Raw genomic sequence first — 26,854 nt, forward strand, 5'->3', positions numbered from 1 at the left:
CAACAAAAGAATTAGTCATTGATGCCTCTGATGCAGCCAGAAGCATCAATGACTACCTACTATTATCCAGAAAATGGCAACAAATAATAAAAAAATGTAACATTTTGAGGAAAATCTGCATTTCAATTTCTTGTTAGGACTACGGAATCCTAAAAAATTACTAACTTAAACCAAGAGGTATATCGTGATAAAATAAAAACAGATAATGCTAAATAATAGGCGATACTAAAAAAATACTAAATTATCCAAAAAATGGCAACAAATACATAATAAAAAATGCAACATTTTGAGAAAAACCTGCATTTCAAGTTCTTGTTAGGACTACGCTACGGAATCCTAAACATTGACTTAGTGATTTGTTCCAAAGTGCTTGTCGTGTAGTGTCAGTGTAACGTGCTAATTTTGGGACACCATGATATTAACGTACCTACTATTATTAAATACTGATTATAATACTGAGAAGTATACAGGGTGGAAACGATAAGTGATCTCACTCGATTATTTCTAAACTATACAAGATATCAATAAACTAGTTAGGTACTGATCCTGAAAGTGCTTCATGAGCTCTATCAAACGGTATTAATAATAGGTTACAGAATAAACTGGATCTATCCGAAAATTCAATGTTTCCAGCTTCCATACATTTGGTAAAGTCACATTATTTAAAAAACTACACATGATGTCGTAAAACTGATTACTGATTCTAATAGTGCTTCACAAGTTCTATCCAATGGTATCAATAATATATAATAGTTACAGAATAAACTGGATCTATCCAAAAATTCAATGTTTCCTTCTTCCATACATTTAGTTTGACAATATTATAGAAGGTAAAGCCTAAAACCAATGTTTTCCAGGAATAATTTTAAATAAGAATACAATTTACGTGTTTATTTTAAGAGTTTATTATTAAATAAAAAAATACACTTCTGATAATGTGTGTCTGGCAAACATTTAGTATGGAAGCTGGAAACATTGAATTTTCAGATAGATCCAGTTTATTCTGTAACCTATTATTGGTACCGTTTGAAAGAGCCCATGAAGCACTTTCAGGATTTGTCTCCAGTTTTTTAATATCTTGTATATACAGGGTGTTAGGTAAATGGGTATATGAGCCGACACTAGCCCATGTTAACATAGGCATATAAATGGTATGGTGAAGTCAGAAATTTGATATCTTCATTTTAATTATTTTGATTTTCATACAAAATAAATTTTACAAAATCCGATTTGTATGAAAATTAAAATAGGTATGTAGTTAAAATGAAGATATCAATTTTCTGACTTCACCATACCATTTATATGACCATGTTAACATGGGCTAGTGTCGGCTCATATACCCATTTACCTAACACCCTGTATAGTTTAGAAATAATCGAGTGAGATCACTTAACGTTTCCACCCTGTATTATATTGCTTACAGAAGCAGTTTCCGCAAATTGAGCTTTATCAGAGTTGTTTTCTATAATTTTCCTGCAAGTACAAACACATTATGTGAGCTTAATGAAAAATACAATAGGAAATTAAAAAGCTTTGGTATTTAAAATACACATTTATTAGTGAACACTGTAATACAGCATAACATTGTTCATGATATTTAATGGTAGGTACATGATTATAATAATTGATAATGGTATACTTAATTAAAAATATCATATTTATGATTAAATATTATCTTATAATATATTATAACGACACAGTTAATGTAACTGAGGCATTTACATTCGAGGCACAAGGTACTTGCATTTAATTATGCATGTAAATTCTAATAAATATTTTAGCTATTAGAAACGGAAAGCCGATGTTGGTTTATTATTAGTATACATCTGTATAACAGCTACCTATCAATAGGCGTTTGTAAATTAAATGCTTATAATATGTATATGTATGCGTACACAGATCTAAGTGTAAATACAGATCAAAAATAAGAATGAAGAACAGAAAAATCAGAAAGCTTCGAAAGAAAAGTAAGAAAGGAGGAATTTAATTAACCTTTTACGTTGTCACTACCTAAGTAGGTACTTAGTTGCCGAAATATTGTGGCCATTTTTCTAGCACTTACTTAGTCTGATTAATCGATTCTTTAGAAAAATTTAGCTAGGACCATTATTAGTAGGGTATGAAGGTTAGATAAATTATTATGCTTTGAATGTACTAAATGAACTAATGGAAGATGTGTAGGTTTATTATAAAATACTATGGGCTGTGAATATAAACCACCCTATTATAGATAATACGTAACTACTAGACCGAGATCTAAATAAAATCAAGCTAGGCCACTTTAGAAGGACCTTTATGGCGTCATTCTCGAAACTATCATACTCGTACTGAATGAGTTTGTCCGTTTTAACAGTAAAATAAAATCATAACAGTAAGTTAATAATCATAATCAGCATTGTAGGTACGCATAGACACGATAACGGGTTAATTTAATTTAAAATTAAATGTATTTTTGGTCTGAAAAACTGATAAATGAATATTATATTCGATTTCATTAATAAAATAACATTATTATTCACATACGTATTAGGTCAATGTAACATTAGTTTTATCATAAAAGTAATATTACTTACATTTGGTAATAAGTAAAACTATACAACTACTTATTAAAAATTCATTATTTTATATTCTCTACATTTATCGTATGTACTGATTAGAGGCACAATTGAATTACCTTATCAAAATACCTAGGATTCCATTGAACTGTGCACTCACGTAATAAGTAAAAATGCAGGCACATTGGTCGTTCTGTGCAGAACTATAATTATTTTCAAACTTTTGGAATAGGTACACACACACAACCTAAAACGGCTGCAGCCTGAGATTTAATCAGCAACAAAACCAGACGAATGTAAAGTGTGTATAGCGCTACTAATGTTGCTGACCATTTGGTTGTACCTAGGGGCGCGGGCCTTGTTGACACGTGGGTCGCATATGCATGGTATGCGCAGGGCCTGGTGGTGGCCGTTAGTTGCCGCCGTAGTCGCGCAGCTCGCGGTTGCCGAGCGGCAGCGTCGGCCGGTAGTTGTGCAGCAGCTCCATGGCCTCCTCGCCGCACGACGCCTCGCCGCAACGCAGCTTGCGCATCAGGGCCAACTGAAATATGACATTATGTTCTTTTCATCTGATAATTGCACGAGGGATGGTAGCTGAGGCCTACTGCTCGGGACATCATCCATGTAAAGTCTCATGTGTGATCAAAAACACTTCATATCTATGTAAGAAATTATAGATTCCCTGTTCTTCCAATTAATCTCTATAGCCTACACCGGAATTAAATTATGTCTATGATAGATTAATAGATTATTGTTGAGAGATGAGACTCTCATACTTTTTATCCTCATAGCTGAGCACAAAAATGAAATCACAATGTGATTTCTATAGCTCTATGCAACATTAAACAAATAGGCTCATTCAAATGGCGTGTTTTGGAAAGCATTTAAAGTGGAACATGCGGTGCGTATCCGTTGTTTTGTTTGCGCATCGGAAACCGGTCTTCACGCAGACTTGTTGTTTCGCCTAAGCCATAGATTATCCTTTTTAATAAAGTTTAAAATAATGTAGAGTCACAGACGAAAAGGAAACCAAATCGTACACGAAATCGAAAAACGGCGGTGTTTTTCCTTCCTTAAAAAATCCTATTGTAGATTCGTTTGTCTAAGGATCTAAGATAAAGCCTAGATGGATAGACTTCATTTCATACTGTCGTTTCGTCAAAAGTGAGGCAAAAATCTTATGTCATTACTGTCAAAATATTGTTAAAAATGTCTAAAAAGGCGATTTTTTCGAAAATCTGAGATTTTTATCCACATGTATCGTAATAAAATGTTATTAAGTACTATTTAAAATAAGACTTTTAATTAAAACAATAAAGCTTCAAGTTTCAAGTGGACAAGAATGGTCCACAAAAAGTTGCCTCACTTTTTGTGCGCTTACTATCTATTAGTATCTATCTAGGCTTTATGTGAATCGATTATAATGTTATTCATTCTGTTGTTTAAATATATGAAAAGTTAGCATAAGGAATTATTTGTGTCTCTATATCCTGAGTGAAGCTTTAAAGCGGTTTCAAACTGACCTGCTCAGCGGACACCTGCACGGGGTCCTTGAAGAGTATCCAGGTGACGGACTCGGTGCAGGGCGGCGTGGTGAGCGAGCCGGGGTAGGTCCAGTAGGCCGTGCGCGCGGGCAGCAGCCTGGCCGGGTCGAGCGGCTCCGACATCGTCACTGTCGCCCTTGTGCTGGATGTACGGCAATAGCCGGACTACTTTGTCTAGTTCCTCGTGTTTTGAGCCAACCTGGAATTACAAAATTGATAATTAATATTAATTATTGATAAGAGGAAGAATTAGAGAGGTTATGAAATGATCAAAAGATTTATTAAAACTTAATGGCACACCTAACACAGGAAACATTGCACGGATGAACCAAGATCGCCAGAAAGACCCCGCAACAACACCCGCGGCAGGAGAGGGGAAGACCGCCTAAACGGTGGACAGACGACATCCGGCAGCAAGCTGGAGTAAAAGTGACTAGGGTCAGGGTAAGTCGGTGGAGTGTTGAAGAGGAGGCCTATGTTTGAAGGCGAACCCCCTAAAGCTGTGGTTCTTAACCTTTAAGTCATGAGGGACCATTTTACCAAATTTCTGTCTTGTCAGGGACCACCTCATAATCGGTCAAAACCAGTTTGCCTGCAAAAATCAGTTAAAAGTGGTTTTAACCAAGGTGTGCAAGTACACTTCGTGGACCACTTGGAATGTCTCCAGGGACCACCAGTGGTTCGCGGACCACCGATTAAGAACCACTGCCCTAAAGGCTGATATAGATAGACATAGATATATAGATAAAATGGCTAAACTCTGCCTAATACAAATCCATTTTGTATATTTTACGGAATCATTGCTGAACATTACCTAGGCAATCTAGGAAGCGAATGAAGCACCTAGCTAGTGTTTATTCATGCGTATAAATACAGGTATTAAGTGCTAGGTATGCACGTAAAGGTAAGAGTACCTAAAGGGATTGACTTCCAAGTTGCACGGCTTCGGTGACGTGATCGCTTAACAAAGTTACTGGGATCTGTACAACACTCGTAAACTTATCTAGATATTGCTATAACGAATAATAAGATTCAGTCGGTGAATATTGTCTCAGCATTATAATAAGCCCTTTAGACATCTGTGGTGTCCGAGAATGCCCTTTAGATCCGAGTTAACAGTTTTACAGTTTACAGTTTTATGAAAGAAATGATATGTTATACTTTTAGCCTAATACTTTATATACCACTTATAGCTGCGTATAGTTGACTAGCTGTGCCCGCGACTTCGTCCGCGTGGAATTATGACTTTGGGTAGGCACTTTTAATAATTTAGTCTAATTATTTTACAAATAGCTTTTGCCCGCGACTTCGACCGTGGAGAAGTCGAAAACGTTCTCAAACGATTATTTTTAAATGTTTTAACGTTATTATCTAAATGTTTGAATACTTTTAAAATATAAAAATCAGGTTAAATAAACATGAAAATATTTTTTTCTTATATTTTATGAACTAGCGGCCGCCCGCGACTTCGTACGCGTGGATCCCGTTTTACCCCCTTCATCTATCTTACGCGGTTTAGATTTTTTCATACAAATGTTTTTTCCCGGTAACTCCCGTTCCCGTGGGAATTTTGCAATATCCTGTTGTAACTAAGCTTTACGTTTAATAAGGTACCTGCATGCCAAATTTCAAGCGTCTAACTTAAGCGGTTTAGATTTTTCATACAAAAGGATTTTCCCGCTAATTCCCGTTCCCGTGGGAATTCCTAAGTATACTATAACCTGCCCAGGAGTATGAAGAATAATTGTACCAAGTTTNACGAGTATCAACGTCTTTCTCAACATCATGCACGTATAGTTCACTTTAATCCCCCAAAACAGTTTTGGTATTTGCTAAACAACTGTAAACTTATCTAGATATTGCTATAACGAATAATAAGATTCAGTCGGTGAATATTGTCTCAGCTTATAATAAGCCCTTTAGACTTCTGTGGTGTCCGAGAATGCACTTTAGACCCGAGTTAACAGTTTTACAGTTTACAGTTTTATGAAAGAAATGATATGTTATACTTTTAGCCTAATACTATATATACCACTTATAGCTGCGTATAGTTGATTTTGCTTAAAGGAAAAACATTTTATAAGTTCGGGTTTATCCGCTTACATTGGTAACTTAGGTGATTAATCTAGCTGCGGTAGTGTCGTATTGGCATAGATTTCTAATTAAATATAATACTAGTTATTTTCCTTTTATTTTACACTAGCTTTCCGCCCGCGGCTTCGCCCCCGTGGAATTTTGTCTGTCACAGAAAAACTTTATCGCGCGCGTCCCTGTTTCAAAAACCGGGATAAAAACTATCCTATGTTCTTTCCCGGGACTCAAACTATCTCTATGCCAAATTTCATCAAAATCGGTTGCGAGGTTTAAGCGGGAAAGCGTAACAGACAGACAGACAGACAGACAGACAGACAGACAGACAGAGTTACTTTCGCATTTATAATATTAGTTGGGATTTATATTACTTTCATAAGTAATAAGTACTTATTTATTTTAATATACTCGCGCACAACAAATATTCTAGTCTACCGCTGACGATGTCCAATCGAGTCGCGAGAGAAAGTAGCGCTCGGAAGTCGAGAGAGCGATTTAGTTTAGCACGCTGTAATTATCCCAACTTGTCGACCTGTGCTGTGCCTGAACGAAATAATGTTTGTGTTCGCTTTGGAACAGAGCNAATGGTGTAAAGGGCAAGAATGTTTAAAATTAAATACTTGTGGTGAATAATTTATTTATTTGGATAAGGATTAATATCATGTTTATAAAAACACCTTCGCAAATAATGAATTATTTTAAAACAGTTTTTTTTTGCATAAAAATGGTTACTATGAGCCAACCTTAAAAGATAGACATATGCTACCGCGGACTTTTTTAAAGAACTTTTAAAGGGGAACAATCCTGTCATACATGATTTTTGCGAAACTTTAACCGTTTACGCAGCGTCAGCTCTCAAAAGGAAAAAATTCACTGATTTGAAGTATTTTTGATTGGTGCTCCGCTCCTATTGGTCTTAGCGTGATGATAAATAGCCTAAAGCCTTCAGGAACTAACGGGCTATCCAACACAAAAAGAATTTTTCAAATCGGTCCAGTGGTTCCTGAGATTAGCGCGTTCAACCAAACAAACAAACAAACAAACAAACTCTTCAGCTTTATAATATTAGTATAGATTTTGCTTAAAGGAAAAACATTTTATAAGTTCGGGTTTATCCGCTTACATTGGTAACTTAGGTGATTAATCTAGCTGCGGTAGTGTCTATTGGCATAGATTTATAATTAAATATAATACTAGTTATTTTCCTTTTATTTTACATTTATATTACTTTCATAAGTAATAAGTACTTATTTATTTTAATATACTCGCGCACAACAAATATTCTAGTCTACCGCTGACGATGTCCAATCGAGTCGCGAGAGAAAGTAGCGCTCGGAAGTCGAGAGAGCGATTTAGTTTAGCACGCTGTAATTATCCCAACTTGTCGACCTGTGCTGTGCGGTGCCTGAACGAAATAATGTTTGTGTTCGCTTTGGAACAGTGTGCTTACCATGAGTTTACGTTAGGTGTGCTCGCTAGCGACTGCGTAAAAAAATGACATTAATTGTATGACATATTCTGCAGCGCCCCTAGCGGCTACTTTCAAGAAACAAATGCTTCATAGAGATTTTTGACGTATTCGCTAGCGAGCACACCTAACGTAAACTCATGGTAGGTACACAGAGCGTGCAATTTATTGTACATATGACGGAAACTCTCAATCATCCCATCGCTCGTTCGGTTTGCGTCATGCGGTCACTATAGGTCGCACAGCGGCGTTAAAAACTCGCTGAGGTAAAAAACGTTTCAAACCATAAACCTCTTCAGAAGCAAATTCAAGTCATCGTCATAATAGCTAAGACTGTTTGATTACGTAATTTTATAGATGAGTAGGTAGTGTTTATCCAACTACCTATTAAAGTATTAGAATAGAATCGCGTATGGCATTATCATGTCTGTAATTTAGCATAATGTCTATACTGTATAGTTGTTAACGTAACGTAGCGTACATTTTCGTCTTTTCGTCGTTGGAACACAGAATTGGTTGAAAGGAAGTAATTTTTCTAGGCGCCTTTCTATAAAATTGTTAACCGAAATCGCAGGAAGAGAAAATAAGTGGGTGCCTGATATGTATAAAAAATAACAGTAACTAATTGTGTCCGTTTTCAACCATTCCTTGTTTAGATGGTTTTATTTGTTAACTTTCATTTGGGGTGACTGCACTAGCTGAAATAAGAAGTGACTTTCCTTATTATGATCCAAAATATAAATGATCACTTTCCCATACCTGTCGTAACCGTTGGTTGGTATCTATGACGTTTTGATCTCTATGTTTAGCAGTTTCATGAAAAGAAAATCCTTCTTCTACCTCAACATTACTGTGTGTATGCATAAGCTTAAATGTAATGAGTGCTATTTTCTATCAAACACATAATGTATAGTCTAACTTGCTGTCGTTGCTGCCGTGCATACAATATGCCACGAAAAACGCTAGCTTACCATCAGCAAAACTCCCAATACAGCCAGGCCGTCAGTCTGCCCCGCGGCTTCGGCGAAGCTGTTGTACTTGCTGGTGTTCCAGTGCACCAGATGCAGCTCGCCGGAGAAGGAGCGTCCGTCCACCGTGTGCTCGGAGCCCTCGCCGTTCACCGCGCCCCAGTGGCAGTGCCACTGCTGCAGTTTGTACACGTCCGAACCCAAGGGACCTCCGCGCAGTTCTGCAATGACAGAGCAAATTCGTTATCTTCAAATTCAGTAATTTAGTAAAGCTGCAGAAGATTGAGGGCTGTGTAATAAAAGCTATCCGAAAAAGACCATTTCTTGCTTTTTCAAGATTTTCCAGAGTGCTTTGACTGAAAAAAAAATCAGTCATCATACCTAGTTACCTACTCGTAAATTCAAATTCGAATATTTTATTAATCAGACTACAGTTGATCCATAGGTTAGTAAAGCCTGCTTTTAGTTATAAAAATATGATATGATTATAAAATAACTTTTTAAAAAAATAAAACCGACTTCAAATGCGTGAACACAAAAAAATACTAAAAATTAAAAATATTGCGTATAAAAAAGTTCATCCCCAATTTTCCACCCTTGGGGGTGAAATATTTTCTTCAAATTCGCATGAAACCACCCTTTTGATAATACCTATTCAACAAAAAAATAATCGTTCAAATTGATTTATAATCGGCGGAGATATTGCGTATAAAAAAGTTCATCCCCAATTTTCCACCCTTGGGGGTTGTTTTTTCTATTATTAAATTTAAATGGGACCACCCTTGAGGTATTACCTATACGCCGAAAAAAGATTTGTTCAAATCGGTTCATAATTGGCGGAGTTATCGCGTAACAAACATAGAAAAAAAAAAAAAAAAAAAACATACGGGTCGAATTGAGAACCTCCTCCTTTTTTGAAGTCGGTTGAAAATTCTCCGTCTTCATCATCTTCCCTTTTGAGAGCGTTTTATATGAGGATTAGATTCGATGTTAGATTCTTCGATGGATGTTTGATTCCTGAAAATGCTTAAAAACTTTTCGGTTTGTTTGGGAATCTAAAGCAATAGCAATGGGTTCGCGCGTCGCATTTGACACCGGGAGAGCTGTGCTGTGAGTCACCGCGAGGGGACCGTCTGGATCGATGGAAATGCAAATTGGCTCGTATTACTAACAGCGAGGACCTACAACTTCCGCTTGCAGTCGCATTATGTATTATGTACTGTAGCTACTGTATTTAATGCTGTTAGATACAAAGGGACTTGAATAAATCAATAAGTTACAAGGTGTCAGTCTCAGATACATTCGTAGATTTTATAGACTTAATTAAAGTACCTTTTATCTATGAATAGGTTGTTAATAGTAGTAGGTATCTACTGGTTTATTATTTTACAGTTTTTAGAATGATTTGCGATATCGTATTTGAATTTTATTTTCAGTCTGCCTTGATTCTACAAATTTAAGTGTTACGGTTATTTAGCATAGGTAGTGACTCTTGTTTTGTTAATTTTTTTATCCACAACGAGGAAGCTCTTGGCCTGTATCTCACCTGATGGTAAGTGATGATCAGGCCGAAGGTGGAAGCGAGCTTCACCCGGAATCCTCAACCACGGAGGAACTGGCTATCTTACCTCTAACTGCCGGAACACAACAATGCTGTTTTTAACATTATGTTAACTTACCAGAATCGTATCCATTTTCATCGACACGCCAGCAATAGCCGGGGTTGACGACGGAGCGCGTGTGGTTGACGGAGTAGCGCCAGCAGAGAGGGCCTGCGCAGCCGCTGCTGCTGCATCGTGACGTCACGATGTCCACGGGGCTCTGGCGGGCACCGCGCGCCTCTGGAAACTTCTCTATCCATGTCGCTGGACCTGCAAAAGAAAATATTTTCAATTTGAACTATTGTCCGTAAACTTTCACGATCAAGCATTTGATGAAGCATTGTTGTAATTGTATATTGTTTCTTCTGGTTTTATTAGAGTTATATTAGACATCTACTCAACAAACAACAACTGGGGCTCTAAACAAGTGGCATTTTTGATCGCTCCGAAAATCGAATCCTTTTACAGAGAGAAGTAACTCCATATAAAAAACGTTTCTTCTTAGGTAAATTGGTCACTCACTAGCATACGACAAAAGGCATAGTATCGATTCGGACTAGTGATCACTAAAATCAGCGAAGCCATTTCCTTAGATTAGACAATCCTATACAATTTTACAATGACATACCGTGGACAGACAACAATCAACAAAATAGGTACTGACTCTACATTCATTCAAACACATGCATTAGTTTGTTTTTACGCAACAATGGGGGCAATTTTATTTTAAACTAGAATTATAGAGTTATTTCTACGAGTAAATACAAGTAAACTGATAGACTTTGAGTGGGCTCAAAAAATAAATATACCGACCCATAACAAACCGTAAGATATCCAGTAGAACGATGTAAACAATGTCAGTAAATTTTACCACGTGAATAATTTACTTGAGTGATAAAAAGTACTATCTCAAGGTTAGAATGTGGGCCTTTTTTCACCACGTGTTTTTATTTAGATAAATATGAATAGGTTCTGTGCCTATTGTTACTATTTGATGAGATAAGTAGCCTACAATGTAAAGGGCGAGTCTATGGAAATACGCGCCAACTTAGATAAGGCATAAGGCACCTAATCGTAGAGGTTATTATGAATTCGTACCTACAATGTAAGGTAATTTTCTTAGTTGATGATTCATTAAAAAAATGTTATTCATGCGTATAATAATATTTTTTCAGGACAATTTCTAAATGTTTGTAAATGTCATTCATTATAATCTTATCAGCTGCCTCTACCGCTTGATGGACAATATTTTAAGACAACAAATCTGTGGATACTTTTGAAGTTTCCGGAAAATTGTTTGGCCTTGTTATAGTTACTACTTAATTAAGCATGTTCTTAAAATTTTCTCTATTCAACAGGGATTTTTAGAAAAATCGAAGTAGCTGTACAAATAATTACATAAACCGTATACCTAAAATATTTACATAAATTAAACACTATGTTGTTTTCAATTAAAAGTGGTCCAACAAATGACGGGACCATGCATACTTTTGGTACAGTTAAGGCGGTTGAAAGTGAAACCACTCAGTATAAAAAAGCGGCTCGAGCAATAACTACGACTATTCATAAAGAACAGTTGACATGTTTACAGTCATAGTAATCATAAATCCATAAGATATGCTTCATTGTCTGCCATCAGTACATTAATTAATGCACAATATGATTGTATGAAACTGTATGTAAGGATTTGCGTGCTAGTGCGAAAAACCGGTCTTAGTCCAACCTTGATCATCTTCAAATGTAAGGTATAATAATGGTCAGGGATCCTTCAGACATATCTGTAAGATAGATGCGTCCTCTTGGATATAGATTTTAGTTTAAGGAGTTGTAAGTTAAACAGTACCTCTAGTACGAAATACTTTCGAGTTCGTTTCGTTGCGTATTCAAAGTGTCATCGAAAAATTTTGTATGAAAAATTAAACAGCGCCCCCTAGGGCGGCTATAATATAGGGGGCGCTGTTTAATTTTTCATGGAAAGTTTTTCCTACTAGAGGTACAGAGTTGAAAAGTAGAGTCGACACCTCGTCAGTCGGATGGGCTCATTTGCATAAAGTGGCCGCGATTTTGTCATACTCATGATTATTTATACAGCAGTGAAACAATGGAACGACTTGTTGTGGATGTTGCTCTGAAACGGACCGCTTAAAGTAATTACGATAAATCCACAGTACGGTTGTTACAAAGCCGCTACAAAAGTATTACAAAAACTTGCCTTTGCCTGCGGCTCCGCCCGGGTGGATTTGGATTTATTATCCCTCAAAAATACTCTTTTTCAGGAAAATAATGCTTTTCAGCTTCAATGCTTCGTTTTCAGAAGTTATGTAGAAACATAACATACGAGTAAACTTAACAGTAATGTCTGGATAGCTGTCTATGTTCTTATTTCAGTATATTTAAATATTTTTAAAAATCCCATTCCTATCGAACCTTCTAAGTCCTAAACGGTTTTCTTGAGTGCTGTTGTTTAGCTTAATTGTTTATTTAAGCTTTAACAAAAAAAAAATGCATTTCAGGCTATTTCAGGTCAAAATAGCGAAGTTAGACGTAAAACTTTAAAGAGCTCTTTTGATGTCGGCGCTTTTAACCTGCGGCGCTTGTTTAGCGTTCATTATTGTGTAAGNTATGATACCCACAACAAACCGTATATCCAGTAGAACGATGTAAACAATGTCAGTAAAATTTTACCACGTGAACAAATTACTTGAGTGATAAAAAGTACTATCTCAAGGTTAGAATGTGGGCCTTTTTTTCACCACGTGTTTTTATTTAGATAAATATGAATAGGTTCTGTGCCTATTGTTATTATTTGAGATAAGTAGCCTACAATGTATAGGGTGTCTATGGAAATACGCGATAACTTATAATATTAATAAGACCCCTAATCGTAGAGGTTCTTTTAAATTCGTACAATGTAAGGTAATTTTCTCAGTTGATTAATTTATTAGAAAATGTTATTCATGCGTATAACAATATTTTTTCAGGACAATTTCCAAATGTTTGTTAATGTCATTCATTATAATCTTATCAGCTGGATCTCAAAATGAACATGGACAAAACAAAAATCATGTCTAATAACCGTGTCGCACCCACTCCTTTGAAGGTTGGAGACTCTACACTCGAAGCTGTTGACAATTATGTATACCTGGGACAAACAGTCCAGTTAGGTAGGGCCAACTTCGAGAAAGAGGTCAATCGTCGAATCCAACTCGGCTGGGCAGCGTTCGGGAAGCTACGCAATATACTCACGTCCGAAATACCGCAGTGTCTCAAGACAAAAGTCTTCGAGCAGTGTGTGCTGCCAGTGTTGATTTATGGATCCGAAACGTGGACGCTTACTATGGGCCTCATAAGAAGGCTCAAGGTCACCCAAAGGGCGATGGAGCGGGCCATGCTTGGAGTTTCCCTGCGTGATCGAATCAGAAATGAGGAGATCCGCAGGAGAACCAAAGTGACCGACATAGCTCGCAGAATTGCTAAAACCAAGTGGCAGTGGGCGGGGCACATAGCTCGTAGAGACGATGGCCGTTGGGGCAGAAAAGTTCTCGAGTGGCGACCACGGGCTGGAAGACGTAGCGTGGGCAGGCCTCCTACTAGGTGGACCGACGATCTCGTAAAGGTCGCGGGAAGAGCCTGGATGCGGGCAGCGCAGGACCGTGCATTGTGGAAAGCCTTGGAGGAGGCCTTTGTCCAGCAGTGGACGTCATTTGGCTGAAACGAACGAACGAACGAACAGCTGGATCTACCGCTTGATGGACAATATTTTTAAGACGACAAATCTGTGGATATTTTTGAAGTTTCCGGAAAATTGTTAATTAATCATGTTCTTAGAATTTTCTCTATTCAACAGGGATTTTTAGAAAAATCGAAGTAGCTGTACAAATCATTACATAAACCGTAAACCTAAAGCATTTACATAAATTAAACACTATGTTGTTTTCAATTAAAAGACGGGACGGCCCAACAAATGACGGGACGACGCGTAGGTACTTTTGGTACAGTTAAGGCTGTGGAAAGTGAAACCACTCAGTATAAAAAAGCGGCACGAGCAATACCTACGACTAAACAGTTGACATGTTTACAGTCATAGTAATCATAATCCATAAGAGATGCTTCATTGTCTGCCATCAGTAGGTACATTAATTAATGCACAATATGTATGAAACTGTATGTAACTAGGGTTTCTGATTTCTCGACCTATTTTTTTTCTCGAGTTTCGGGAATTCTCGAGGCCAAAGTCTCGAGTTTTCTCGGGTCTCGAGTCTTTTAATTAAAACTGTTGAAATCGGTTGAAATTTAATAAAAACACAGGTTTTTTAATCTAATACACCTACTTGAATGCACAACAATCAATATTAGAATTTAGTATCACTTAGTAAGTAAGGAAACAAACAAAAAATTAAATCTTCTTTCATAATTAATATTAACTAATAATCTTATCTTAGTTATTAACTAAAGGAACAAAAGTCATAAAGTCGCGTGTACTTTAAGGATAAATAATAATAAAAAATCTGGAGCTACAATTTATTGAATCACTTGTTTTCCAAAAAACACAAGTCCGCAAACAATAGCAAAATTACGACAAATAGTTTTTTTTCTTAAAAAAAATTTAATACATTTTTGAATTTCTTAAGGATAACGATTTGAATAAACTTTAGTACCTAACCTAACAGACAGTTAACAAATTTTTCGGTCTTTAAATCAGTCATAGTTAAACATAGGCATAATAAATAGGTATAGCATACTCGTAGGTAAACATTATTACTTAGTTTCGATTGAGATCATTACTTGCAAATCAAATCAGTTAAAAAAGGATTGACTAGGCCAGTCTAAAAGCAACGTTAACCTATTAAATAATCAAAAACTTACTTTTGTCTAAGAAAACAGGCTTTCAATAGTATTAAAGCTTCAAAATCGAAACTCGAGAATTCTCGAGCTCCGGCAATTTTTTTCTCGTCTCGAATGATGCCAAATTTCTCGAGTTTTCTCGAGTTCGAGAAGGCTCGAGCAGAAACCCTAATTGTGACGTCACATGCTAGTATTGCCGTACAAAATCTATGGGAGAGTGTCGTTTTGACAGTTTTAAAAAGTACGTCAATTGATTGGTGGTGTCAAATACCCTATTCCAATTGACGGAAACGATTGTCAATCGCTCAGCTAAACGATCAATAATAGCTTCAATGGCACCTGTCAATTGAGCTTCAATTGAAATTATCATCAATTTGCTTCAATCACGTAAATTCAATTGACAATCTCTTCAATGCCTTTTGTAAACGATCAATGTCAATTGTCAATCACGTAAAATTGACAATCGCGATTGATCGTCTCGGGGCCGCTTAAGAATGGTCTGGTGTTCGATTTAATTGTTATACAGTGTGTCCGGGCTTGTAGTGATCAAACTTTAAGGGCGTAATCTATGGACAATTTTATCGATGAAAATACTTCAAATTTGGGGCCTGACCCATTTCTCGAAAAATTACATCGATTTAAGTTTTTAATTTTTAGTTTTCACCTTTTCCTTCAAAAACAAGTGAAAGCGTGGGTAGCTTAACATTAATAAGCAAATATTTTATATCACGCGATAGCCAATAAAATTATCTATTAGCAGAAGTAGAAAACAGATACAAGTTTCATACATTTTAAGGGAGTAAGAATGGATTTAATTAGAAAAAAACATGACTTTTTTCACTTCTTTTTCAGTTATTTTCCAACACAAGAAAAACCAGGTCGTTAAGGTATGTTTTATTTGCATTGTATTATTAGTATTTGAGCTATTCTACAAAACGAATGTAAATTTATTAGTCTACGTCTATTAGTTTCGACGTAATTGTTGAACAAAGATACCCNAAATTATTTCTTCTTTCGTTAGACTATAATGAAACCGAATCGCTTCTTACATAGGATCAGGTTATGCAGATGCCACCTTACCACTCAGCACAGACTTGCACACCTCACTCACTTACACACTGATAATTTCACTCACTCACTCTCACTCACTCACTCACTCTCACACACTCACTCTCACACAATAACACGTTCATTCGTTTGTACTCTAATTGTTATGTAACCCTGTTTTACTAAATTTAAGTCTTCTTTTTCTTGTTTATAAGTTTTGGTTTTGTTTTAAAAGACTAACCAATCGGACCAAGTCATTGTATTTAAATCTTAGTTGAGGAATCACTGGCTACTAAGATACAGGTTGTAACCTAGTTTAGTAGTCATGGGACCCCCGATTATCATGACACTTTTTGTAACTTTTGCATAGTAATACATGCATAATGTAACTTTTGGTTCAAATAAACGTTTTTATTTATTTATTTATTATTATAATCAAAAACTTACTTTTGTCTAAGAAAACAGGCTTTCAATAGTATTAAAGCTTCAAAATCGAAACTCGAGAATTCTCGAGCTCCGGCAATTTTTTTCTCGTCTCGAATGATGCCAAATTTCTCGAGTTTTCTCGAGTTCGAGAAGGCTCGAGCAGAAACCCTATATGTAACTGAGATTTGAAAACGGAGATTGAAAAACCGGTCTTAGTCCAACCTTGATCATCTTCAAATGTAAGGTACAATAATGGTCAAGGATCCTTCAGAAATACCTGTAAGATAGATGTATCCTCTTGGATAATATAGATTTTAGATAAGGAGTTGTAAGTTACACAGAGTTGAAAAGTAGATTCGACACCTCGTCAGTCGGATGGGCTCATTTGCATAAAGTGGCCGCGATTTTGTCATACTCATGATTATTTATACAGCAGTAGAACAATGGAACGACTTGCTGTGGATGTAGCTCTGAAACGGACCGCTTAAAGTAATTACGATAAATCCACAGTACGGTTGTTACAAAGTCGCTACAAAAATATTACAAACAGTTGCCTTGCCTGCGGCTCCGCCCGGGTGGATTTGGATTTATTAGCATCACTCAAAAATACTCTTTTTCAGGAAAATTATGCTTTTCGGCATCAATCATTTTCAGAAGTTGTGTAGAAACATAACATACGAGTAAACTTAACTGTAATGTCTGGATAGCCGTCTATGTTCTTATTTCAGCAGCAATCTTTTCAAAAATATTTTCAAAAATTCAATTCCTATCGAACTTTCTAAGTCCTAAATGGTTTTCTTGAGTGCTGTTGTTTAGCTAAATTGTTTTATTTAAGCTTTAACAAAAAAAAATGCATTTCAGGCTATTTCAGGTCAAAATAGCGAAGTTAGACATAAAACTTTAAAGAGCTCTTTTGATGTCGGCGCTTTTAACCTGCGGCGCTTGTTTAGCGTTCATTACTGTGTAAGCTTGTGTAAGCAATCCGCTAAAGATTACTCTTCATGGATTTTACGTGTACTAAAAAACAAATTGATCAGTGACGTCATTGTGTTCATATATAGCTCAGATTGCCATTCGTTTTATTTTTGAAAGTGGAACATGCGCGTTTCCAATTTTATTTTTTGTTTAAAGTTTCATACTATCGTTTTGAGACAAGCAAGCGAAGATAATATCTTCATTTAACATTTTTAATTATTAATTAATAAATTGTAAGTGAAAGTAACTCGATGATAAACTAAAGTAAAAAATATAACGAGTTAGTTACATCTGATCAAAAAGTAATTAACTTTTAAGTAAAAGTACTTAATTTATTGACTTTCAAACGATCTGCAAATAATACGTTGATCATTATGCGGTCGGGTGTCTATAAAATACAAATAGGAAACGGTAAATATGTCATCAATTGAGGCCGTTCAGACGCCCGGACGTGTATGATTGGTATTATTTATTATTCGGCGGAGCTGTCGCCAAAAACAATATCGGTTTCATATGAGTCCGTCGTGTGAATGGCGCATTAAGTCCGCATCAGCAATTCAATCAATTGAAAGGTTCAGCGGACGGTCATGCGGCTACTTCGTGAGCATAGGGGTCGGTAGATAGGTATCTCAACTCTCTGGTTCCTAAGTTGTTTCCTTAAGTGGAAAATTGCTTAAATTGCAATGATCGCTGTGTTCAATTTTAAAATCACATCATGTCCTACCAAAGATGTCCATCCATCGTNTCGTAAAGAGATAAACTGTATAAACCAATACCATCCTTGGTGTAAAGTTTATACGATCCTTGTTTCATGCTCTATAAATGCGCCAAGTTAAAAGTATTTGATTGAGGCAGATGATAGTTTATTTTTATCTACCAATTAGCGGTCAGTTTCTGTGTTATTTATTTTCACAGAAAATCGAAGATAAGAGGTAAAATTAAAACCTATTTTTATGTAGGTACGTTAATACTTTTTCATTTCATTTGTCGACGTTAATTAAGCTGGTTTATTGGTTGTAGAGTTGTGAACTTTTGTTAATATGGAATCCGATTCCGACATTTTTAAACGGTATCCACAATATTAAAAGTAAATAATACGAATAAGGAGAATACACAGTTTTCACCTTTACTTTCCTTTGTCAATGCAAAGTACCACAAAATATAAGTACGCTGAGAGCTACGCAAGTATTTTAAATTTTCGAAGATACCTAAGGTTACCTTTATCATAATAAATAACCATTTAATTAGTCTCGCTCGGTGTTTGATTGATAAAAAGTGAACCCTGTGTAGGATTGAAGCTGCCGCGTTGCGAATCGCCTGAATTGAGCCGGTGACCTCGAGCCGCGGTCTTGTTTATCGCGGACAGATTTATTTTATCCACTTTTATTTAAATAATGATATTACAGTGCCCTAGTTCAGAGTGTGGTTTTTAATGTGCTATTTTAAAAATCATATCTTTGATTTGCAGAAAACTAGCTGATCGTACCGCCAATGTTCATCAGAAATAATGTAGGATTCCATTGGTGAAGGAATTTTTCAAATCGGTCTAAAAGTTTTGGAGCTTATTCAATACAAACAAACAAACAATCAAAACTTTCCTTTTTATATTAATCGTAGTACAGATAACAAAATAATCTACTGTGTTTTATTAACATAGGTAAATCATAAGGAAGATCGTAAGTTGTCTAGAGACAAAGACTTGTCGAGAATCTGCTCCGTGCATTATACAGTGCCTACATAAATGCATATCAAAACATAATAACACATATCAAAGCCGTGACAATGCAAATACTTAATTACAGCATCTAACAGGTGACCTTTAAAGTAACTGTGAAACTGCGTTCTAACTGGGAAATAAAATTGAAGGTAAATAATGACAATCTATTAGCAAATGCAGACACTTAAAAGCTTTTGAGTGAATACTCAAAAGCTCCTTACATTTAAGGCAAACGTGCACTGTAGGAATCTAGACTGGTTGTCTTTGTGGTGAGAAGGTGACTGATGGTACAAGGAAAAATTTATAATTTTAGAGATCGGAGGATAAACGAGGATAGGTAAACGGAGAGATCAGTTCTTTCCAAGAATCCTGTCTCATTTACATAACTGTAAACGATTTTTGGAATTGATTAACTATCACATTATGTATTACTTAATATCCTGCTCAATCTTTCACTGATTTGATTTCGGAGTCGGAACTTGCATCGTCGTTAATATGTAAAGTAAAGCCCACCCTTGACCGTTTCCACTTCCGACATCGAACGATTTATTCAGGCTTGTTGTACTGACAAGAATAATGGCCATTTATTATTTCCTTATTTTGCGACTGCAGTGACAGCGTTCAGAGAAAACATTATCGGATTGTTTGAGCAGCGATTTAACCTTCCTCCTTTCTGAAGCGAAGCGAGCACGGTCGAGGCCGGCTCCCGACGCAGGCGCACCCACGCGGTTTAACAGTTAATTGTTCATTGTTTACACTTAATCTCTTAAAACAGGATATGTTTTTTAAACGATGTATTTTTGAGAGCTGAAGTTAAAGGGCCGATACCTTATTAGTAGAGACGATGGCCATGATGACGATGAAGTAGAGATTGGGGCAGGAAAGTTCTCGAGTGGCGACCACGGGCTGGAAGACGTAGCGTGGGCAGGCCTCCTACTAGGTGGACCGACGATCTGGTAAAGGTTGCGGGAAGAGCCTGGATGCGGGCAGCGCAGGACCGTTCATTGTGGAAAACCTTGGGGGAGGCCTTTGTCTAGCAGTGGACGTCATTTGGCTGAAACGAACCTTATTAGTAGAATGTTTTTGTAACTTTCATATTATTATGTAGTGCCATTATTTACTCCGTATGAGCTGATCTTTCCTCACTACCACGCTACTCAAGCTGGTGAGAGTCGAGTGTAGGTAGAGCGAGCAGGGAAAGTCGTTATAAATCCGTTGTCCTTACTGACTTACTGGATTTGTTTACGCGCTACCAAAATCAATATTACTTAGGTATCTACGTTTTTTATAAAAGTTTATTTGGTAGGTAATCTAAGATTTGCCTGAATATTTGTGGAAACATCCCGTCATTTTAAAGATTGGTATTCGACTTACGAACCGGGAAACAACTAGTAAGTAAATATTGGTTGAGAAGGTGCTGACGCCAATTAAGTGGTGCGGTGAACCTGACTTGCGGTTGTGGTGACATGACACGAGACGTTAGGCTGCATTTCAGAATAAGTATTATTACGGGAAATTTTACATATTATAAGGCTAAGGCTACGGAGATACGTCCTGTGTTACAATACAATACTCCGTGTAACTTTTAAATAAAGTCTTATTAACTTGTAATTACTCGATAACACGGTAAAAGTCTATCTGGCCGCTGGTGTGTGACCACAGTGACCTTGTCACTGACTGTATCGTTCCACCCTTTCAAGCGCACGGTCACCTGACTGTACTTGACTTTGAATCTTAACTTACCGGAACGGAAGTCGTCGTCCTAAAAGTAATTTGTGTTTTTAGAGGTAACGGGTCCGCCTCCGCGTGTATGTCTCATTCATTACTGGCCTATAGTACTGACCCATAACAATAACAACCTACTATTATCTACACGCGAACTGTGCAACATCAAGAATAACGCATTTTGTATTGTATGCGTCTAACGAAGCTATTAGTACATAAATATCTTCGATCTTACTGTTTTTTGCTTTTGGATCCGGTACTTTACCGATGTATTGATCAATTTATTTATTTGTACTTGGTCATTCCTGTAGAGATTTACAGAGACATTAATCGAGGAACGCTCATTGAAGAATTTACTCATGTACTTAGATAAGACAGGCGACATGACAGCGGCAGATCACGTCTAATTGAAGGGACCGATATGGTTCGTCTAAATACAGTGGGTAAGTAATAGTTACAGTTACAATCGATTGCTGTATTTTATTTAGAAGAATAGTAAACAAAATTTAGTTGTAACTACTATTTTCAAAACAAATCTATAAGCGTTACGTGTTGAGTGGCGTTTGGCGTAAATATTTGGGCTGCAAATGTGAGTTATTTTCATGAGAGCAGCTTACAGTTTAAATTCTCAATTTCCGTTTGACTAATATCTACTTGTTAATAATTTGCAGCTTCAATGAGTTAAACACAGACTACGTTTGCGTGCAGATTCACTTGGGTTTAAAAAAATAGTTTTGAAAAGTTTTGCCTCCAACAAAACCTCTGGGACTGTTTTTAGACCCTACTTCACTTAGATAAACTCAGTTTTAATTATAGGAAAAAGAACTTTCGATAATTAATGTACCTTGTTTGTAAGAGATGGGATTTCCCTCTCAGCAATATCCTCACCAATTGCACAAGGAAACCATACCCTATCTATATGGTCATTCAAAACTTTTATTGTTCTTCAGATTCTTAACTGGAATCAAGTGATACTACATGTTTCTCATCACGAGACCGGAATCTTATTAAGGGCAATTGTCGCCGTCATTTTCACACAGATAGTGCATTCCTGCGTGCAGTAGGTGTACTTAGCAGTATTGTTTAACGTTAGGCTTCTTTAGTTTCAGGCTAGGTTTACAAACAAATATTTAGCTCTAAACAATCTTGAGTCATTAGAGTGGCCAATCAAGATGAACGAATATATTATTCAAAACTAGTGTAAAGGATCTTTAGATTGCATTCATTATTAATTGGTAAGGAAAAGAGCTCAACATCTTTTAGTAAACTCAATAGGTTTCATTTTAGTTTTCAGGTCACATTTCACTGATCCTGAATCTCCTTAGAAAATATACTTTAATCTTACATTTATAGTAACGGTCTCCTTGTTTCGACGATAATGGAAAATAATTTAATTGGTAGACTTAGTAACTGTGTTTTCTTTTTATGGAAAACAAAGCTGTGGGGCACGTGTAGACAATATCATTTCTTAAATGGAGGCTCTTCATAACATACCTACTTGAGGAGATGGATTGGGCTGAGTGTTTTGGGGAGGAAAAATGTATTAAACATGTATTCATTTTCATTCTATAATAACATAATACGTACCTATACATATATTTCGTCAATACATATCGTATCTTGCTAAAGGACATACTTCTTCTTGCATATTTGTTTTTGTATTTTTCAGTAATTTATTGTAACAGACGAAGCATGCAAATTATTATGATTAATCAAAATAAATCTAATGAAGCGTTTTTGTGCTCTACTAATAGGGATATTAGACGAAATGCCCCAAAAAATAATCCATATCTAAGTAGGTATTGAGGCAACATAGCTGTGGTAGGCTATTAGTACAGCGCCTTCATTAAAATATTAATTAGAGTTTATAAAATGGACCTGGCTGAGTTTTTTACAGACATTTTCAGAATGCGATCCTCAAACTCTCTATATTTAACTCTAGGAATTTGGTTACATTTGTCTTTACAACAGACTTTCCTAAATACCTACCGTATATCCGAACCTTGGTTCATGTCAATATTCTTTGTGTAAATAAAACATTTTAAAACTTACTTTAGTAAGTGTAAATAAGTTTTTAGTGCCTGCATATAATGAAACTACAGATTTTATTGTTTGTGGACTGACATGTAGACATTTGTTACGAATATTACTTGCAGTCGTAACGTTAAACGACATAAATGCACGTTTTAAGGAAAAAGAACTGGATGGTCGCTTGCACATGCTAATTTAAAGTTTACGAGCAAGTTGAGTGTTGTGATGAACTGATAACATTTTCAGGGAAAATACTGCTTAAAAATATATTGACTCAGAAGAATTTGAGTTCGTTATAACCTGTCGCTTCAGTCGGTTTCAAGACTTTCAAGTTTATATACAACATTCGGCATTCAGTTTAATTTTGTTCTTTCAGTTAAATGCGAACAACATTGTAATTTTTTGACAAAGTCCTTATTGAGTGGAGGCCACTGGCCCTTTAGGATGTGCACAGTGATTCCAGTTTATCGTCATTTATTTTTAGTACCGGTAACTGTATTTATCAGAGGGCATTGCATTGGGTCAGTTGAACTCCTTGCAAAGAAGCTGTAACTAACTACTTTACGTATCATCGATTCATCTCATTTAATAATGATAATTCATGACATTTTAATGACGAGTACGAGTTCAACATACTCGTATCAACACGAAACAGAAGTATTTAATATTCTATTACATTAACTAATGAAAAACATTCCACATTAAGCAATATTTAAACAATCTAACGACCATGGAGACTTTTAGTCTTAGACCTTTTGATTTATCAAACAGGCAGGCATCAGGGGACAGTGATTAGTTTTTGGTGTGAATAGTGTCGACTGATAAAAACCATTTCAATGCCCCTTTATGTCCATTTACTTTTCATAGCTTGGCCAAGTGGTCGCTATCTGGAGTAGGTACAAAACCGAATTAAAATTACTTTGAGGCAAATGGAATATAAGTGGTAGCCTGAACATTTTCGTATTTTTCGTAGAGGACATGAAATGGCATGGCATCATGGGCATTTTATTGTTTTTAAACCTTTTTTACCCGTTAGGCCCAGTTGTCTTAAGTTATATTACGAGTACAAAATTTATAATTTGTATTTAACTTAGCTTTAGAAACACCATTTGCATTGGTGCGTCAGTTGTTTGAAACATTATTTTTATTCAGAAATGTATTTTTAACATAACGAATATGGTCACTCGAATAATAAGGATGACTCTAAGCTGTCACTAATGCATACGTTTACGGCCGTCATTAGACACTGATTGTCTTGTTCGGACGTTAAAGTGACCAGCCTGACTGCAATTATTCAAATTTTCTATGTACGTATTGTATTATACATTAACATTAGTCATCTCGTATTTTTAAATCACAAAAACCTTCATTTTTCAAAAGCTTTGGTTGTCATTTTTTTTTAATTAGATCATTAAGTCGTTACAGAATTTGCTTGACTAGGTAGGTAGGACTTGTTCAGTAATTCTATGAAAATAAGTCTATAAGCATAGCTATGTTCAAAATAAGTAGGATATAATATGTTTAACTATTTATGTTAGTAGGTAAGGTAGTTTCTTTTATTTATTTTTTTCGAATAACTGACATTCAATGCTTAGAATGTCAATTACATTATTATTATCCATTTTTAACCGACTTCAAAAAAGGAGGAGGTTATATGTTCGGCTGTATGTATTTTTTTAGTGCAGGTTTTTTGGAGTCTGTTTTAATTTTTTTGTCAACTATTGTTATTGTCCTACCTGAACAGATAGACACATTTTCAAGATATTAACGACATATTTAACATTAAGCGTCCCTAGCTAGGTTGTCTTACCCAAAATTCTTTCAGCCTAGGTAGGCTGAAAGAATTTTGGGTAACACTACACTACACTCTACACTTGTTGGCACCATTTTAAACTTGACACATTACCTACTTAGATACATTTCGAGTTTGTTTGTTAAAACCGCTAAGTATTTAGCTAATTGACACTTTTAATATTTACATTTCTTAGTCGAACTCTCAATGATAAAATGTTTATCTAGAAGGGGTTTCATTTTATTAATTTAAGTAAAGCATCTTTGTTTCTACGTGGAAATACAGTGTAGTTTATGGCTCATTATTACCTTATCAGGATCATAAAAGCGTGTTATTTATATTTTGCATAGTAGTGGATGGGATAAGCGGTAATTAAAAGACTTCTCTTATTATCTCAAATGCATTTTGAAGTATTGTATTGTACCTAAGTACATTTTAAAATAACTCATTGCCTTATATACGGCTCCATTCATTCTTGCCTTTGCTTGCATCAATATCTCATCGTAGAATTCTTAATAATTGCAATTAAGTGTTCTTAGTACCTACTTACTTAATTAACCGTAGATAATGATAGCTATTTTGCTTCTTCATAATCGAACGATTTATTTGTAACTGTAACTATTCAAATACATTTCTTGATCGTTTTTGGACATTTGTAGTTACAACAATTTTGATTTAGTTTTTTCAGAAATTTTCTATGTTTTGAAAATGTGTTATTTATATTTACAATAAAATAGTAATTCATTCATACATTAAACTATGTAAAGACAACAGGTGTATAGTTGACAGTTTTGTTACTACTGATAAGAGTGACTAATTCATGAAACAAAACGCTGAAGTGTTATGTATACGTAACTGAAAATTTATGAATGTACATGGATACGTCATTAGAATATTTTCATTGTTAATTACTACCTACGTAAATGTAAATGTTGTAGTTTTGACATAAAAAAAACTTCGAAAATTACTTGACTTTGATGGTGATTTTCGTAGCTGTTCCTTGATGATAAAATAATCGTTCGCAAAAAACTTGAATTTTATTGACTCGGTCTCGGGGTCACGTGCGCCGATGTAAACATATAAGTAAACAAACCGGTCCATGAGGATAAGTGCCGCTCAGGCGTCAGCCGCGCAATGAACACTGAACTCACCGTTTTCACAGGTGTATCCCCAGTCTTCCATTGTCACTGATAAACCGCTTTCACTGTTAAATGTAAGTGTAGTATCTGTAGTGGTCGGTGAGCGCGTGTCTCGCGAGTGCACGGAAGATCGCGGGTTCGTGACTGCGTGCGAGTGCCGGCGGCGGCGGCGCTATATACCGGGGTCAGCAGCGGCGCGGCGCGCGGAGCGGGCGCGGGCGCGGGCGCGGGCGGTGGCGCGGGATGAGGACTGCCGCTCGCGCGCTCTCCGCCGGCCCACTGCGCGCGCGCAGACCCGCGCGGTTCGCGGATCACACGTTAAGCCCCTCTACTGCATGGCTTTCTACCAGTAAATTGCATTATTTACTCACCAGCTATGCCGACGTCATTAATCGTAGATTAATTGCTAACGAAAGTATTGCTTTATAACGGGCGAATAAGATAAGTATTGTAGCCTAAATGAAACTGGTAGGTAGATCCACAGTCCACTGCATTCTTCGTGCACTCTAACTTAATTAACCTAGTCGAATTGCATTTTAAAAATTCTTTTAAATAATATCTAAATTTTTTAATAGCTAAAATTATTATTTAATTTAATATCGAATCGGAATCGCTCATGCGAGTTCCATGAACAATACCCGAATTTTCATTTTATTTTTTTGTATTAAATTTAAATTTGTATGGCAACACTACTTGCCTACCAACTACTCGTACGTAGGTACGAGAAGACTAAGTTTATGCGTTTAAGTTTAAGCTAATCGGTCATTTGTCATAACGTAGAAGGTATCTTTTGTCTAAATTTTAAATACTATGTAAGTTTAATTAAATCCTCAGATAAAAATTACAAAATCCAGTTTCATTGGAAATCCTGAAAAGTTTAAACCCTGAAAAGACAACGTTTGTTAAAATATTATAATAAAATTTTTCGTC

General features: G+C 36.1%; 1 protein-coding gene across 1 annotated transcript; it reads right to left on the bottom strand.

The window, feature by feature from the left end:
- Positions 1–1,723: 1,723 nt before the first annotated feature.
- Positions 1,724–26,194, bottom strand: LOC114364390 (carbonic anhydrase 1). The gene is given in 6 exon segments (XM_028320533.1): positions 1,724–3,096; positions 4,079–4,229; positions 4,231–4,298; positions 8,630–8,847; positions 10,306–10,497; positions 25,937–26,194. Coding segments are annotated over 6 exon segments (789 nt in total). The 5' UTR covers positions 25,968–26,194; the 3' UTR covers positions 1,724–2,967.
- Positions 26,195–26,854: the final 660 nt, after the last annotated feature.

The sequence above is a fragment of the Ostrinia furnacalis genome, unplaced genomic scaffold (assembly GCF_004193835.3).
Source record: "Ostrinia furnacalis isolate ACB-3 unplaced genomic scaffold, ASM419383v2 OfSCF7395, whole genome shotgun sequence".
Classification (NCBI taxonomy): Eukaryota; Metazoa; Arthropoda; class Insecta; order Lepidoptera; family Crambidae; genus Ostrinia; species Ostrinia furnacalis.